Source organism: Stigmatopora argus, chromosome 11, assembly GCF_051989625.1.
Source record: "Stigmatopora argus isolate UIUO_Sarg chromosome 11, RoL_Sarg_1.0, whole genome shotgun sequence".
Lineage (NCBI taxonomy): Eukaryota > Metazoa > Chordata > Actinopteri > Syngnathiformes > Syngnathidae > Stigmatopora > Stigmatopora argus.
Window position 1 is genome coordinate 12,623,545 of NC_135397.1, and position 16,988 is coordinate 12,640,532.

The window sequence follows — 16,988 nt, forward strand, 5'->3', positions numbered from 1 at the left end:
TTATTTTTGGAAGATGAAAAGAAAAATCAGGCAGTTATGTGACAATAATTGCTATTTAACAATTATCAAATTGAAAAAAAAAAGAAATGGCGAGCTTCTGTTCTCGGTGAAATAACAATTACACGCTTTATGTCGCGTTTATAATTTTTTTCTATATTTCATGGGCCCCAGGGGACATCGGCCCATAAAGCTAATTGCTACCGACGCTCAGCCTGCTGGCTTCCACGCCCACCCTACACCGGAGCTCCTCCCCTCCCTTCCCCGCCCACGTATCAACTCTGACGGGTCACATTCGCAAGGGGAGCCGGTCTGCTTGGAGCAACGGAGCTCCGGTTACGACGACTTTTTTCTTTTTTCCTCCCACCTGGATTTTGTGTTTTTTGACGGTTAGTTGATGAGCCAATGCAACAATTTAAGGACAAATGGTGTCGTTTAAAAGATAGAAACACTAAATATAAGGGCTACCCCTACCCAGCGAGATGCGATCTTGGCAGGGGGAAGATGGGCTCTCGTCTCGGGGCTCGGTCGAGGTGAAGCCGTAAAGGTGCGCTCGAGTGTGCCGAGCAAATGGACAGCCAGTGCTTGGTAGGTTGCGTTTGGTTGTTTTGTATTCTTTGTATTTTTTGGGACGGGAGAAATCCAACGCTAATGTTCGCCGACAGGAAGCAAACAAACCTCAATGGTATTTGTGATCTTCGAGCTAATTAATTTGATAGGAATCTGCTTGGATTGGATTGTCCTGTCATGTCATTACAGTTCACCGAGAACAACAACAAACCAAAAAAGCGACATTAACTCGATATGATTCCAGTTAAAATTGCAACTAAACACAGTTTACTTTCTATATTTCCAGCACAAAAATGGGACCACGGGTGGCCCCTTGGTTGAGTGGTTAGCGCGTCGGCCTCACAGCTCTGGGATCCTGGGTTCAAATCCAGGTCACATCCGTCTATGTGGCGTTTGCATGTTCTCCCCGGGCCTGCGTGGGTTTCTTCCGGGTGCTCTGGTGGGCTGATTGGGCACTCTAAATTGCCTGTGGGTATGGGTGTGAGTGTGCATGGTTGTCCTTCTCCTTGTGCCCTGCGATCGGCTGACCACCAATTCAGAGTGTCCCCCACCTCTGGCCCGGAGTCAGCTGGGATAGGCTCCAGCACCCCCGTGACCCTAATGAGGATAAAGCAGTTCAGAAAATGAGATGACAGATGAATAAAATCTCATCTCATTAGTATCTCAGAAATACCACGTGCGATGATTTTTCTTAAGATTTTCCCCTCAAAGTAGCACAGTTGTACTCCCTATTAAAACCATGAATATGGAGGTGAAAATTGTGAATCAGGGGGCGGCTCATACGTGAGAAATTGTAAAATTTAACAATTTTAAGGCAATTTTAGGGGTGCGGCTTATACGCGGGGCAGCTTTTATGCGAGTAAATACGGTACATCAATCCATTATAAATGTTCAGGTAGCAGCACACGGATATGTTTAACATTGACTACTTAGAGTAATTCACTGAGCACTTATGGCCAGTTTAAACTTTGTTTTTTTTGTTTCATCTCACAACAGTCTGGTTCTGAGTCACTTATTGTGCTTCCCTTTGAATTCAGAACAATTGGTGCCATGGATGAAAGTTGGAGGAAGTGTTTGGAGGAGGAGCTTCTGTGTCCCATCTGCTTAAACGTGTTCGTGGAGCCAATCCTACTGCCGTGCAAACACAACTTCTGCAAAGCTTGCATCTCGGCGGCATGGGCCGGCAAAGACGCAGGGGTTCGTTGCCCCGAGTGCAACAATCAATATGAGCAGAAGCCGTCACTGGAGAAGAACTACAAGCTGGCCAACATAGTGGCGAGGTTTAACGCGTTGGCTTCCGAGAACCCCTCTGTGGGGCCGCAGTGCGTCTTGTGCAGGCAAGACCCGCCGCTGCCCGCCAGGAAGGTGTGCCTGCGCTGCAAGGAGCCCTGCTGCCAAACCCACGTACGTACGCACTTGCGCCAGCCATGCGCCCAGCCCGGTCATCTTCTGGTGGACGTCGAGGAGCTGAGCGCCTGGACGTGTCCCGTCCACGACGACTACAGGCTGTTCCACTGCCAAGATGAACACGCGGCTGTGTGTCCCTTGTGCTGCATTTCCCATTGCAATGCCCAAGGACACAAGGTCTATGACGTGAACACGACACGTATGCACATGCAGGTGAATAATTCACACCTTATATCATGCCGGCTGTGTCTTTCTTTCCTATTAGCTGGGGCTTTCAGTGCTCTGCATCATTTATATCACAGTGTTTTGCAAATGGAAGCAATGTATTGCTTGACTTGCGAATCAGTCGTCACGTTGTGCGGTGAAGACTTGAGATTTTAATCAACCACATGCTTAACTTGTCACAGCCGCAAATACTTTCGCCCATTTGCAGTTAGACTTCCCACTGCGGCAAAAATGCTTTGTCGTTGAGCCAAGTCACTTCTGGCTGATTTTGGCTCGTTTCTGGGTTGCTTCCTGTTTATTTTACGTAACTTCTCAAATCCCATTGAAAGGGATGCATATTTCCATCATGAGAATTGATGGACGTAGCAGTCATTGCAATTGATGCCCACAACCAATGTTCTCTCTAATTTTTCACATGTCTAGGCATACAGACAACCTCCCTGAGCACACTGAGGACCAGTGTGAGCAACATCATAAATGCTCGCTATGGGCACTCACCAGTATCATATCTGCCATAAGCAGGTGCATGTCCACTACCCATAAATGATCTAGTTATAATTGTCTGTAGAATATGTACCAATCTGACTTAAATTTTACCTTATTTTTCACGTCTGTCCTTCTCACTTCTCATTCAAATGACTTTTATTCTGAATGTGTCACTTGAGATAGCAATATTTTTCCATCGGAAAACTCGCTTACAACTTTAGTTTCGCTGCATGTTTTGGAGAGGACTCAATTTCTCTGCTTGTTCTTTTATTTGCACATACGCCGACAGCCATTCCATCTTAAAAGAACCGCATTTCCTTTTTTACTTCGGCTTGTTGAGTGGCTTTGCCACAGCCCGATCGTTTCGCCATGATAAAGGCTTGGCAGCAGCTCCCTCGAACCGTTATCTATATGCTAACCCTGCAAAACACAAGCACCTACGCATAACGGGTAACTAATGCAGCCAATCAATGTCGTTAACATTTGGCATAGTTTTATCCGAAATTACCATTTCTTGTCATTTGTCAGTGACAGGCGGCCACTCTCTGAGTTGCGTTGCAAAATGGCACAGTACAAATTGTAATGTTTTATTTTTTTATAATTCAGGTTGGATTTTATTTTGTGCGCTGCATATGTTTGCTGTGCGCGGAGAACACGAGTAGTGCACAATTGCACACGCGTGCAGCTTAGAGGGAACATTGGCCACAACCCTCTTTTGCAGTGATAGATACATCCATCATTGTCATTGCAATGCCAATAATGGTGACCAAGGAGTCAAGTTTTTTCAAAGATTGCAATGTTTTTGACCAAATTTTCAAGAGCGAAACATTTCACACGATTGAAATTGGCCCCAAAACATTTTTCGTCAGGAGTTCATTGTTCATTCCCACTCATTTTTTGGGGGGCTCAAACTGTTCCCTCTTCAGCTTCCTTTTTGTGCATCTATACTTTCATTCAGCTTTTTGCCCAAACAGACCCTGGTGGTTCGCAATTGTGTTGCTGCCACAAAAGCGAACGCAAACAGCAACGCAGGCAGCGATGCATTTGGCGAGCCAAAGGAAAAAGCAGAGCAAGGCTAGTGAGCGTCTCCTCCCCCACATCCACCAGGCTTTGTTGCCTTCTTCTATTTTGTGCCCAAGTGGCTTTTCCATATAGTAGCAAGCTCATTAAAAAGCGGCCCCTGTGCTCACCGCCATCAATCAGCCTGAGACTGTACATCGATTTCCGTCTGCAGCCTTAAACCGTGAAGAATTTTTTTTAGTTCTCTAAGCCCTGTGGGACTGTCTGTGCTCCACACACAGGAAGTGGGACAGTTCCCAATGTGGACAGCTGGGGTAAGGTGGATTTGTGCAGTTGTCAGTGTTCTCGCAAATGAATGTTTGCTGTTTTGCCTGGCAGCAGTTGTTTCCGCTGTCCACTGGGGATTTTGGAGGCGGTTGCTGATGTAACTCGTAAGCTTCTAAAGTGAGGACTTTTTGCTTCTCCTCAGCTTAGTTCCATTGTGCTCAATTGAAAACGGATCACGTTTTTATAAATGTCTATGTTTTGCACATTAGGGGAGAAACCTTTAGAAGGTTGTTCTTACAATTGCGGTCACATAAGATAAGATTTAAATCGAAATGACAATTATGTAAAAATGCAATCAAGTGGCATTCACTGACAGACGGAAGAGACAGTAAGACACATGGTTCCCCAGAATTATGTTATTGTAGACCAAGCTCAAATTTCTAGAGTTATATAGGATTTTTCTTATTAAATAACCCAGAACCTCTTTAATACTATGTGTGCCATTTTTATATCAGTACTAGCCTTTTTTGTTTTGATAGGGAACACCAAGCAATGGATCTTTTTGAAGGGAGCACTCCGTGAACTACTGGGTTTGGAAGGTCCGAAACCGGTTGGAAACTAACCACTTTTTGGGCGGTCCAGGAGGAGATCATTTCCAACTACATACTCTCGTTTTAAGCAAAGTAGTTATTCTATTGTAAAATTAATATATGAAAATCAGAGTTAGCAGAATTGAGAATCTAGTTGATGAAACACATCACAGTGAAAACACAAAGCAGAGTAGGGTTTATTTTTTTAACATTAAATGGATTTTAGTTTCCGGTCCGTTGTACAACCTTTGTATTCTTCTTCCATTTCCTGTTATTGTTCTCACTTCAGGCCACGTTAATGGAACATCAAGGCAGCCTGGAGGGTCGTCTTCAAAACATTGATGAGCACCTTTCCAAGCTGGATTTGGACAACAAACTGATAAAGGTAGTTTACTACAACATCCTGACTTTTTGTACTTACTAAAAGATGTCTGAGCTCCTTCTCGGTTTACATAAAGACAAGGATTTTGCTAAATTTATCTCTGTGCAAATTTTTTATTTTTTTGATATTTGCACACTACCATTTACATACAATAAATTAGTACAGTGTAACCACCTAATGCAGGGGTGGCGAAAAAGTTAGACACAAAGAGTAAACATTTTAAACTGTGATTCAAAATGTATATAATATATACAAAATATCATAAGAAGCAAAGAGCATTCATTTTGGCCGGGAGCCGCATGCGGCTCGAGAGCTGTGTGTTTGCCACCTCCGATCTAATGTTTTAATGTGCACTATCAAAGCAACAATATACTGCCAATTCCTCAAATAAAAAGATCACCAGGTATTAATTCTAAATATATCAATGTATAGATGACATTGTTCCAACACAGGCACTTGTAATGTCCCGTTAACATTGGTAGTATTCTTTAAATATTGAAAGAAAATAACAAAAGCCTGCTATTAATTTACACTTGTTGCGAGAAATACCGTATATTGACCAATCTTTTGTGTCATCTACAGAAAGTATTTTTCTCCTTGTTGTACTCTGTGTGAAAATTTGGGAAATGCTGTATTATTATTATTTGTACTAACATGAACAATGTGAGTCACAATAATTATGTGCCATTTGGAGGATGGCATAAAACCACCCGTCTCCTCTTTGCAGGGTGCCGTTTCAGTCGTAAAGAAGCGAGTCAGGGAGCAGTACCAGAGGATGTACAACATGCTGAAAGCCAAACAGTGTGAAAATATTCAGATGCTGGAGCAAACATTCAGGTCGTACGGGAGGAAAAACTCCCAGCAGGTCTTGCAGCTGACCGAGAGACGACGGCAAGCGGAAAAACTCCTCAGTTCCGTACGAGAGTTTTTTCAAAAAGCCAATAACATCAACTTTATGAAGGTTGGCCCCCTCTTTTTTTGTTAATAAAATAATCTTAACCACCATTTGAAATTGAGAGCAGCATTAGTATATAGTGATTAAATTTTTAGTATGTTTTCTGTATCATGTTTGTTTCCTATTCTAACAAAACAGTCAGATTTTACTGAATACTGTTTCCCACATTTGTTTTGACAATATAAGTTGAGATTTACCATCCCACTGATGTTTATCTTTCCCTTTTCAGAACACAAAACCTTACCAGCTGCTAATGAACAAGTAAGCATGAAACTTTTGCTTTCAACCACACTGGCTAGTCTACATAGTCCAGGGGTGCCCAACTCCGGTCCTCGAGGGTCCTCGAGGGGCAACTATCCCTATTTTGCATGTTTCCTTTCACAAACTCGCCTGAATCAAAATACAGTAGTACCTCGACATCCGAGTGCCCCAACATACGAGAAATTTGAGATACGAGTAAAATTCCGAGCAAATGTTTGCTTTGAGATATGAGTAAAATTCCGAGCAAATGTTTGCTTTGAGATGCGAGTAAAATTCCGAGCAAATGTTTGCTTTGAGATACGAGTAAAATTCCGAGGAAATGTTTGCTTTGAAATATGAGTAAAATTCCAAGGAAATGTTTGCTTTGAGATACGAGTAAAATTCCGGGCAAATGTTTGCTTTGAGATATGAGTAAAATTCCGAGCAAATGTTTGCTTTGAGATACGAGACAAATTTAGCATGCAAGACAGCTAGGTGTCCGAGACGCGAGAGGCTGCTTATGATTTCAGCGCACTATCTTTCTCGCTGCAACTCCCTCGTCTAAAGATATCTACGAGCACTGGGCGGAGCGTTGCATTTTTCCCGTGTTTTTTGCGTTAGTTAGTGCAGAATTAAGGGAAAACCAATGGGTCCAAAGCAAGCTGGTGCAATGAAGGGAAGTGCGAAGAAAAGGCGTAAGATGACAATTGATATTAAGCACGAAATAATCGAAAAACATGAGTGGTGTACGCGTGACGGAGCTGGGTCGCCAATACGAGAGTTTTTCAACATTATGAAGCAGAAGGACGCTATTAAGGATATCAAGCTTTCCAAAGACTAACCATAATTTCCAAGCTACACAGTGACATTCATAACAAAATGGAGAGACTTCTTTTAATATGGTTAAAAGATAAACAGTTAGCGGGAGATAGCGTGACCGAGTCGAAAATATGCAAAAAAGATTACGTTTTTGCCTGCTACAAGTGACAAATGAGATCGGTTTTACAAAAAAAAACGTACTTTAAAAATAATAAAAAATTCCCGTACAAAAGTTGTTCACATGGTCTACACAATTTGAAATGATCAAAAAACGTATAAGTTGACAGGTATGCAATTGATTTATGATGGAGTAATATAATAATAATAATAATCGGACATAGGCCATGTCGTCATTACCACAACACAAAAAGCCTACTTGTCATCACACGCAGAAACTGCGTGTGACGAAATTGATGGTGCTTCTCCATAAGCTACGTTTCATCGGCAAAAGACCTAAATAAGTGTAAGTTACGGACTTGTAATTTGTCATTCCGCTGTTGTGGTCGCTTACCTCTCGATTACATACAGGTCGCTTACCTCTCGATTACCGCACACTGTCTGCCACTTACCTTCCTTCAAGTCAGCTAGTAGGAGGCAGATCACCAACCAACCATCTATTCATATGCCGCAGAAGGGAATGTGTGTATGTTAGCGCGAGTTTAGATGTCTGATGGATGTGGGGAAAAAACTGTCCTTAAGCCTATTTGTCCGAGCTTTGTGGGACCTATAGCGTCTGCCAGAGGGCAGCAGCTGGAACAGATTGTGACCAGGGTGGTAAGGGTCCCCTATGATGTGCTTGGCTCTGCCGAGGTAACGCGGGCTGGCAATGTCTTCAAGTGAGGGCAGAGAGCAGCCGACAATCCTCTGGGCAGTGTTAATCACTTTCTGCATGGCCTTTTTGTCTGCCGCCGTGCTTCCAGCGTACCACACTGTGATGCCGTACGCCAGGATGCTCTCGACAGTGGTTCTATAGAAGGTTCTCAGAAGATTGGAGCCCAAGTTGTTCTTCCTGAGTACCCTGAGGAAATGGAGTCGTGTCTGAGCCTTCTTCACCACTGCCGTGGTGTTTGTAGACCATGAGAGCTTGTCCGTGACGTGGACCCCCAGGAATTTAAAGGACTGGACCCTGTCTACACATACTCCATTTATGAGGAGTGGGGCCAGATCTGTGCCGTGTTTGCGAAAGTCCAAGATTATTTCTTTAGTTTTCGTGGTGTTCAGTGTGAGATTGTTCACCGAGCACCACGAAGACAAATTGTTGACCTCATCTCTGTAAGCCGACTCATCCCCTCCTGAGATGAGTCCGACCACAGTGGTGTCGTCAGCGAATTTGATGATGGCGTTAGACTGGTGGGTGGGTGCACAGTCGTAGGTGTACAGGGAGTACAGAAGAGGACTCAGTACACAGCCTTGAGGGGAGCCAGTGCTTAGTGTAATGGAGGAAGAGAGGTGGGGACCAAGTCTAACAGTCTGTGGTCGGTTGGTCAAGAAGTCCTTTATCCAGCAGCAGATTGAAGAGGATAGTCCAAGGTGGGAGAGTTTGTCAGTCAGAATGTCCGGTTTTATGGTATTGAAGGCTGAGCTGTAGTCAATGAAGAGCATCCTCACGTAGTTCCCAGGGTGTTCCAGATGGCTCAGTGCTGTATGAAGAGCAATGGCAATAGCATAGTATATGTTTTGACGAAAGTTTGGCGACACTCTTTTTCCTTGTCGACGATAATGTCAAATATTTATTCATCTTATTAGACGTGCTTCATAACTGAGCAAAGAATACCCCGAGATTTGGTACAAACGTAAAGCTGGCATGCAAAATGACTTGAATGGCTGGACATCGTAAGGCTTTTTCTTTAAAAAAAGTGGTCTATGTAAAGTAAAGCTTTTATTTGTTTAAAAAATAAATACTATGTATATATAGTCAGGCTTTTTTCTTTAAAAATGACCATGTATATTAAGGGTTTTTATTAAAAAATGACCATGTATAGTAAGGCTTTTTTATTTAAAAAAAACGACCATGTACAGTAAAGCGTTTTTCTTAAAAGACGACAGTATAGTAAGGCTTTTTTTCTTAAAAAATGACATAGTATTGTAAGGCTTTTTTCTTAAAAAACAACATAGTATAGGCTTTTTTCTTTAAAGACGACATAGTATACTAAGGCTTATTTTCTTTAAAAACGACACAGTATAGTAAGGCATTTTTGTCTTTAAAAACGAAATAGTATAGTAAGGCTTTTTATTTACAAAAAAGACCATGTATAGTAAGGCTTTTTTCTTAAAAAATGACCATGTATAGTAAGGCTTTTTTGTTTAAAAAAGACCATGTATAGTAAGGCTTTTTTTCTTAAAAAACGACATAGTATAGTAAGGCTTTTTTTCCTAAAAAAACGACATAGTATAGTATGGCTTTTTCCCCCTAAAAAAACGACATAGTATAGCGTGGCTTTTTTTCTTGAAAAACGACATAGTAGAGGAAGGCTTTGTCCCTAAAAAACGACATAGTATAGTATGGCTTTTCCCCCTAAAAAACGACATAGTATAGTATGGCTTTTTTCCTTTAAAAAACGACATAGTATAGTATGGCTTTTTTCCTTTAAAAAACGACATAGTATAGTATGGCTTTTTTTCTTAAAAAACGACATAGTATAGTAAGGCTTTTTTCTTAAAAAACGACATAGTATAGTATGGCTTTTCCCCCCTAAAAAACGACATAGTATAGCATGGCTTTTTTCCTTGAAAAACGACATAGTAGAGGAAGGCTTTTTCCCTAAAAAACAACATAGTATAGTATGGCTTTCCCCACTAAAAAACGATATAGTATAGTAAGGCTTTTTTCCTAAAAAACGACATAGTATAGCATGGCTTTTTTTCTTGAAAAACGACATAGTAGAGGAAGCCTTTTTTTCTTAAAAAACAATATTGTATAGTAAGGCTTCTTTTCTTAAAAAACGACATAGTATAGTAAGTTTTTTTTTTCTTTAAAAAATGACATAGCAAGTAAGGCTAAGAGAGTCGGAGAATAAATCTGACTTCTGATTCTTCACCTTCTAGTTGTTGCTGTGGTCCACTGGCAAAATCATTGGGTCAGAACATGAGGTGGGAATCAGGAGTGAGTTCAATTCCACTCTTTGCAATTCTCAAATTGTTTATTGAGGTAATGAAAAGGATAAATACAACTTCCAACTTTACTGTGGTGCAGTGGCAAAGACAATGGGTCAGAACTTCAGGTGGACTCAAGTTCAAATCAGAAGTGAGTTTGATTCCACTCTTTGCAAATCTCAAATTGTTTATTGAGGTAATGAAAAGGATAAATATAACTTCCAATCATGTCATTTCAGAAGACACTCTGGTCCAGTGGCAAGAACAATGGGTTGAAATTGAAGTTGGACACAAGTTCAAATCTGGAGTGTGTTCAAGTCCACTCTTTGCAAATCTCAAATAGTTTATTGAGGTGATGAAAATGATAAATATAACTTCCAATCATCTCATTTCAGAAGTCACTGTGGTCCAGTGGCAAAGACAATGGGTCAGACAGACCTCAAGTTAGTGGATTTGACTGCCATGTGGGAGATGGGGTTCGAATCCCGCTCTCGTTTGACTAATCACTACACTAGTAGTTCAGTAAATGGGTAATCCTTTTTTCATTCAAATAAAGACTTAGTCATTTTTTTCAGCAAAGTCGTTGACTGGGAGGGGGGGGGTTCCTGGTGGTGTTCGACAGTCGGCCTGCGGCCGACTGCCGACACCATACAGTCGTTGACTGGCGACACCGGGACGTGAACCCTCGACACCCACTTCGCAGGCAGGTGACTTACCCACTACACCACGAGGCGGCCCGCCTATACATGATTGGAAGTTATATTTATCATTTTCATTACCAAATAAACAATTTGAGAATTGCAAAGAGTGGACTTGAACTCACTCCTGATTTGAACTTGAGTCCACCTGAAATTCTGACCCATTGTCTTTGCCACTGGACCACAGTGACTTCTGAAATGTTCTGATTGGAAGTTATATCTATCCTTTTCATTACCTCAATAAACAATTTGAGAATTGCAAAGAGTGGAATTGAACTCACTCCTGATTTGAACTTGAGTCCACCTGAAGTTCTGACCCATTGTCTTTGCCACTGGACCACAGTAACTTCTGAAATGATTTGATTGGAAGTTATATCTATCCTTTTCATTACCTCAATAAACAATTTGAGAATTGCAAAGAGTGGAATTGAACTCACTCCTGATTTGAACTTGAGTCCACCAGAAGTTCTGACCATTTGTCTTTGCAAATGGACCACAGTGACTTCTGAAATGAAGTGATTGGAAGTTATATTTATCCTTTTCATTACCTCAATAAACAATTTGTGAATTGCAAAGAGTGGAATTGAACTCACTCCTGATTCCCACCTCAAGTTCTGAACCAATATTTTTGCCACTGGACCACAGCAATAACTAGGAGATGAATCAGAAGTCAGATTTATTCTCCGACTTTCTTAGCCTTACTATACTATGTCGATTTTTTAAAGAAAAAAGCCTTACTATATATATATGAATGATCATTTCAGGTCCAGTCCAGAGATGAAAACTTCTGTCCCTCCACTCTCAGTGGGCCAAATCAGCTCTCAGAATTTTTTATCACAGCTCTCCAAACAAGAGATCAACCTGCGCAAATGCATGGGAGGTATGATGTCGTATTTTTTTTTAATTATTAGAATGTTTGGCGTGTGATTCTTGCCGCAACTGTCATTTTCAGAATGTTTGAATGAAGAGTTTGTGCTGGGAATAATCCAGACACACTCAAGATCTGTTGGTGGTCATCCTAGACTCAAGAGGCAATACGACATAGCTTTCCCGGAGAATCCCACCGAAAACTCATTTTCCCAGCATCCTTCTACTTTGCTCACCACCAACAGAATGTCTCTTCTGACTGAACACAACTCGGATGTATTCTCCTCTGAAGCTCTGGGCCAGGATGCTCACTCCGGTCCTGGCCACAGTCTCTTCCTTAACAGCTCGAGCCAGCGCTTGGGGAGCCAACACTCCGAGAGCGTTTTCTCCCATGGAGGTACGTCTCGACAGGGAAGGAAAGTCTTGATCTGCCCCGGAGCAGCGACGGCTCAGCCCCTTTACTCGACACACCAATCCTTCGTGCCTGTCACCCCTCAGGAGTTTGCCAGCCGGCCCCTACAGCATTTAGCCATGAGTGGAATAATGGAAGCCTCACAGGCTTCCAGACACCCAGACTACTTTGGCTTTTACACCCAGTCTTCAAGCAAGAATTTGGTAAGAAAGTAACAGTAGGAATGGTAACATCAGTTAAGGCCCTTTTAATGCCTAAAGGCCTTTTTTTGGCAGCCACATGACAGGCCTACATGGCGGCCTGGCGGCTGAGTGGTTAGGGCGTCGACCTCACAATGGGTTTCCTGGGTTCAAATCCAGGCCAGTCCACCTTTGTGGAGTTTGCATGTTCTCCTGCGTGGGTTTTCTCCACGTACTCCGATTTCCTCCCAGATTACAAAGACATGCATGGTAGGCTGATTGGGCACTTTAAATTGCCCCTAGGTATGAGTGTGAGAGTGAATGGTTGTTTGTCTCCTTGTGCATTGCAATTGGCTGGCCACCAATTCAGGATGTCCCCCGCCTCTGGACCAGTCAGCTTGGATAAGCTCCAGCAGTCCCTGTGACCCTAATGAGGATAAAGTGGCTCAGAAAATGATGAAAACAATGATTCACAGAGGTTTTAAAAGAAATGTTATCTTTTTTTTTAAAGACATAACTCTATAAAGCAAGTGACATTTTGGTCAATGAAAACTTTTTAAATGACAATCCGCACCATTCCTAAATAAGACAAATGACTGTTTTTTTGTCATTTTTTAGAGATTGTATCTTTTTTGCTTTATCAATCATTGTATTTAATATATTTTTATCATTAGAAATGCAAAGAATAAATTGACTAAATTAAGTTCATGCCTAGCATGGATCACATGGGGGAGGTTGAAGAATTGGGCTCTCGTGTTATGTTAATAAAACAGAAACAGGTGGAACCAAAGTTTTATTTCCTTACAAAAGAAGGCATTCAATTATTCCATCTAATAAATTTGGTGTACAAATACTTTCTGGTTCTACATGGTACATCAATACTTTCCTGAAACGTATTAACAAGGCGGAGAAAGAGGGCCATCGTGGCAGCTACTGCTTCATCTTCTTTTTTGCTGGTTTGACTGGACTGAGGTCGTCTTCCTCATCCATGTCATCGTCCTCATCTTCATCCTCTTCTTCCTCCAAGTCTGACTCCTCTATCTCTGAAGCTGAATGGAAATAGCAATGCAATTGACGTTTTATATTTCATCATTTTTTTGTTTTTCAAATAGGAAAATACCACAAGTAATAAAAACAAGGAACTATTACATATGATAATGGTTTACAATATTGTTGAATGTGTAATCTTCAATTATGACAATATGCATATAGGCAGATAATGTAGCAATTGACCCCCCCCCCCCCCCCCCCCCCCTCTAGCTGTAGATTGTGACGTAAAGAAGGCGCTTTGTTACCGATTAGGTGCAGCCCGCTAATGGTCACTGGTCCTGAGCCAGACTTCAGGCGAATTGTCACGGGTGCCTTGAGTTCAAATTCACCCAAGCTTACCTGAAGAAAGAATGAAAGCATTCATGCAAGGACAAAATATAGCATTCATAAAAATGTTCATCCATCCCCTTTCACCACCACTTTGTTGTTCTTGTCAAATATATCATCCATTTTGTACAGTATAAGAACATTTGTGTTGGTTTTGAGTGGGGAAGAGCAGGCTGGTGCTGGAAATGAGGCGGGCGAGTGATAAACTGTTTAGAAACGCTAATGCCAAATTTCAGGGACAACATGACAATGCAATTTTTAGGATGAAAATACAACATGTCGCAATATCAAAACCTTTAGTGATAAATATGACATTTGTATTTATGTAGCCATTTCACAACAACAACTTAATATCTAGAAGTAGAGATAAGAGATTTGAATGTCTTTCCAGCATGTCCTAGTCACACTGTATGACCAACAAGCTTGAAAACGAAAAGACGTACTTCCAAGTACTGTATTTTCCGCACTATGACTCGCAACTCAAAGACTTCAATTTTCCCAGCTCCATCTAGTGGATGTATAGCACAATCCCCTACTACTACTACAGTAATCCCTCGAATATCACGGTTAATGTAGACCAGACATGGCCGCGATAATCTAAAAATCGTGACGTATGGTTGCCCCTATTATAACTCCCTCCCTCAGTGCTGAGTTCTAGTAGCAAGAGTGGCTTCCGCTTACGAGTTTCCGCGTGGATTTTCACATTTTAATGAACATAAAAAGTTTAAAAAATAATTAATAGCGGAATAAATTGCGAAGTAGTAAATTCAAGTACTAAATTCTGTTTCACTACACTCAAATGTTTAAAAAAAAAAAAAGTATTTACCGTATTGCATGCCATTTACAGCATTGAACGTCAAATCTATTTTGACTGGGTTCCATCGTCCCTCCCAGTCAAAATGGATTGGCCCTTGAATTACATGTGCTTTGTAAGAGTTAAAAAATAAATTAATCCAAATATTACATGAACATTTTAATTAATGCTATTGCATTTTTAAAGAGTCTTAGTAGTTTGATATACCACTGTAAGCTTTAAACATTTTGCAATATGTTTAAAAACAACTGGCTTGGACAATACCATTGGCAGGCAGTTGATGTGAAGATTAGCAATGGGTACTGAAGTTTTCTTTCCCTGGTGGTTCATGGCTGTAACCTCCACAACGTTACACTCCTCCTGGGCATCTTCCCCAAGACAAACCTGCAGGTCCAAAATGACAGAGTATTTCACACACAAACCTACAGAAATATATACTTTTTAAATTCCTAAGAAAAGTCTATAGCAGTGGTGTCAAACTCAACTTTGGTTCATGGGCCACATTCATGCCAACAAGAGCTCATGTGGGCCGGACCCGTTTATTTTTAGCCATAAAAAGGTAACTTGTTAAGTGAATTGGACCTCTATTGTTGTCAAAGGTAGGCAGTGAGCTAATTGTGCGTCACTTGTTATTTTGAGGTACTTGCGGGTCACTTCCTGTACATTTTAGATAATTTCTGTAAATTTTAGATAATTTCCTGGTGATTTTGGTGGTATTTAGCATTGCTTCCGCTGTGTTCGTCGCTTTCTGCTGATTTGGGGCCATTTCCATGTTATCTCCTGTAGGTTTTGGGGTATTTTACAGTTGTTAACTCATTGGATGCCATTGAGGGCACAAAAGATATTGAGCAAAGTGCAATAGTGACAGCACTCAATCACAGAAATCACAAATTTTACAACATCCGTGTCAAAAAAAAGCATTTGAAATCATGCAGAAAACCCCAGTGGGCCTGATTAGACCTGCTAGCGGGCCACTTCCGGCCCAAGAGCCGTATGTTTGAGCCCACTGGTCGAAAGTAACACAAAACTGCGATTAATCGTCACCTATTTTCTTTTGAAAATTCTGGTTAATATTTAGAGTTTGTAAATGGGGCGAAGAAAGTTTGAGTCTTTTATGTAAGGTCAGTTTTGGTGTACCGTTCTGAGCTCAACGAAGTGCTCCATTTCGTCATCGTCATCTCCTTGGAAGCAGTAAAAGGGAACTTTGGAAGAGAGCTCGCAACCTACGAAACACGTTTATTAACATCTTTCAGAGAATACAATAAAAGGCACACAAAACAATTGTTTAAGACACAAACAGATGTGGAAAAAGAAAAGGTTATGCCCACGGAGCTATTGAAAAATTTCCATCAATTGGTGGAGTTTTAACAGGCGGCATGCGTGTTTTTCAAACCCACGTGAAGGCGCTGTGTACTTTAAAATACTTTAAACTTCTTACTGAACAGGTAGCTCTCCAACTGTGTTTGCCCAGCCAAGCCGCCGTCTAATGATTCTTCGTCTGTGAAAGACATTCTGCCGGATGAAAGTGATCAAAAAGGTTGTTGCTAACACGTTGGAGACCAACTGAATTGTCCGCGGGTAGAAAGAAATAACGTCGCAGGACAAACACGCGATTGTGACGTCATCCACGCGCGCAGTCTCTGTTCTCAGCTCTTAAAGCAAGCGTACAAATACGAGTGAAAAAGCAGAGATTAGAAACAATACGTTGTACTCATGCTGGACCATAATGTGTATGTGTTTATATTTTATAAAGTCTTTTCCTGAATTCAAAACTTGCAGCACTTTTATTATGGGCAATGGATAGGAGTCATTAGTAGCAGTGTGCAATACCTCATATATGGTGACAGTAATGGACCGTATATCTTAATAAATACATATTTATCAGTGGCGGGCCGTCAGGGCCCTCAAGGCCTTCTCTGCTGGCCTAAGAAATATCTGAATCATATTATATTTTGTCCATCAATACTTATTATTCCAAATGGTCTGTTAGCTTCCTTTCATTGCTTTCCCCCCTGGTTGCACTGTTTCCAGATGTGTTTTCATATTGAAGCATTTAACCAATCACATTTCAGCCATTATTTGTTGCCAGATCAGATCTGCCTCAAAGCCTTCAAATTCAGTTCTGCGGGGTCTGCTGCATTAAACAAGACTGTTGCTTTTAACCAATCAGATTTCGAATTGGCAACCCCACAATGATTTTTCATAGGCGTTGGCATTTTGCTGGCTGGGACATGTCATTGCTTTCAGCAACTATGATTGGCTAGTAGGCGGGCCAAAGCAGCCAGAGATCGCAAACTCCACCCATAATGGCCGACAGTGGCAAAAACAAATGGATTCTGTTGCAGATTTCTCTCACAAAGCTATTTTCCAGACTGACTTTTCCAGAAAAAAATGGACATCATTAAGAAAGGGCAGTCAACTCCGAAGCTAGCAAGCCTGTTACAGCCGGGAAAATGGTGTGTGCGGCACTTTCAGTGCGCTAACTTAGCTCCACAAGCAAATAGTATACGTATTGTTGTTTTGATTTAAAGCCATTTTCATAACAGACTATGCCAGAAATATGACAGGAAAGGCTCGACTTTCATCATTA

At 41.4% G+C, this 16,988-nt stretch overlaps 2 protein-coding genes across 10 annotated transcripts; one reads left to right on the forward strand and one right to left on the reverse strand.

The window, feature by feature from the left end:
- Window positions 1–242: 242 nt before the first annotated feature.
- trim8a (tripartite motif containing 8a) lies at window positions 243–13,060 on the forward strand. Of its 9 annotated transcripts, none has more exons than XM_077612801.1 (11): window positions 243–585; window positions 1,605–2,187; window positions 4,852–4,947; window positions 5,672–5,905; window positions 6,129–6,160; window positions 10,004–10,202; window positions 10,291–10,358; window positions 11,514–11,629; window positions 11,702–12,013; window positions 12,115–12,231; window positions 12,304–13,060. In XM_077612801.1, exons 2-11 carry the CDS (start codon window positions 1,618–1,620, stop codon window positions 12,309–12,311), a joined length of 1,752 nt encoding a protein of 583 aa, XP_077468927.1. In that variant the 5' UTR covers window positions 243–585; window positions 1,605–1,617; the 3' UTR covers window positions 12,312–13,060. The 9 variants fall into 9 exon arrangements, with proteins under 9 accessions (XP_077468927.1, XP_077468925.1, XP_077468922.1 ...); XM_077612800.1 differs by having other exon boundaries at window positions 247–585; window positions 10,004–10,061; window positions 10,152–10,202; window positions 11,702–12,231; XM_077612799.1 differs by having other exon boundaries at window positions 245–585; window positions 12,115–13,060.
- npm3 (nucleophosmin/nucleoplasmin, 3) lies at window positions 12,988–16,025 on the reverse strand. Its single transcript, XM_077612808.1, has 5 exons — window positions 15,837–16,025; window positions 15,536–15,621; window positions 14,663–14,782; window positions 13,503–13,596; window positions 12,988–13,256 (listed from the first exon to the last, which is right to left on the reverse strand). Exons 1-5 carry the CDS (start codon window positions 15,907–15,909, stop codon window positions 13,138–13,140), a joined length of 492 nt encoding a protein of 163 aa, XP_077468934.1. The 5' UTR covers window positions 15,910–16,025; the 3' UTR covers window positions 12,988–13,137.
- Between the last annotated feature and the right edge of the window lie 963 nt (window positions 16,026–16,988).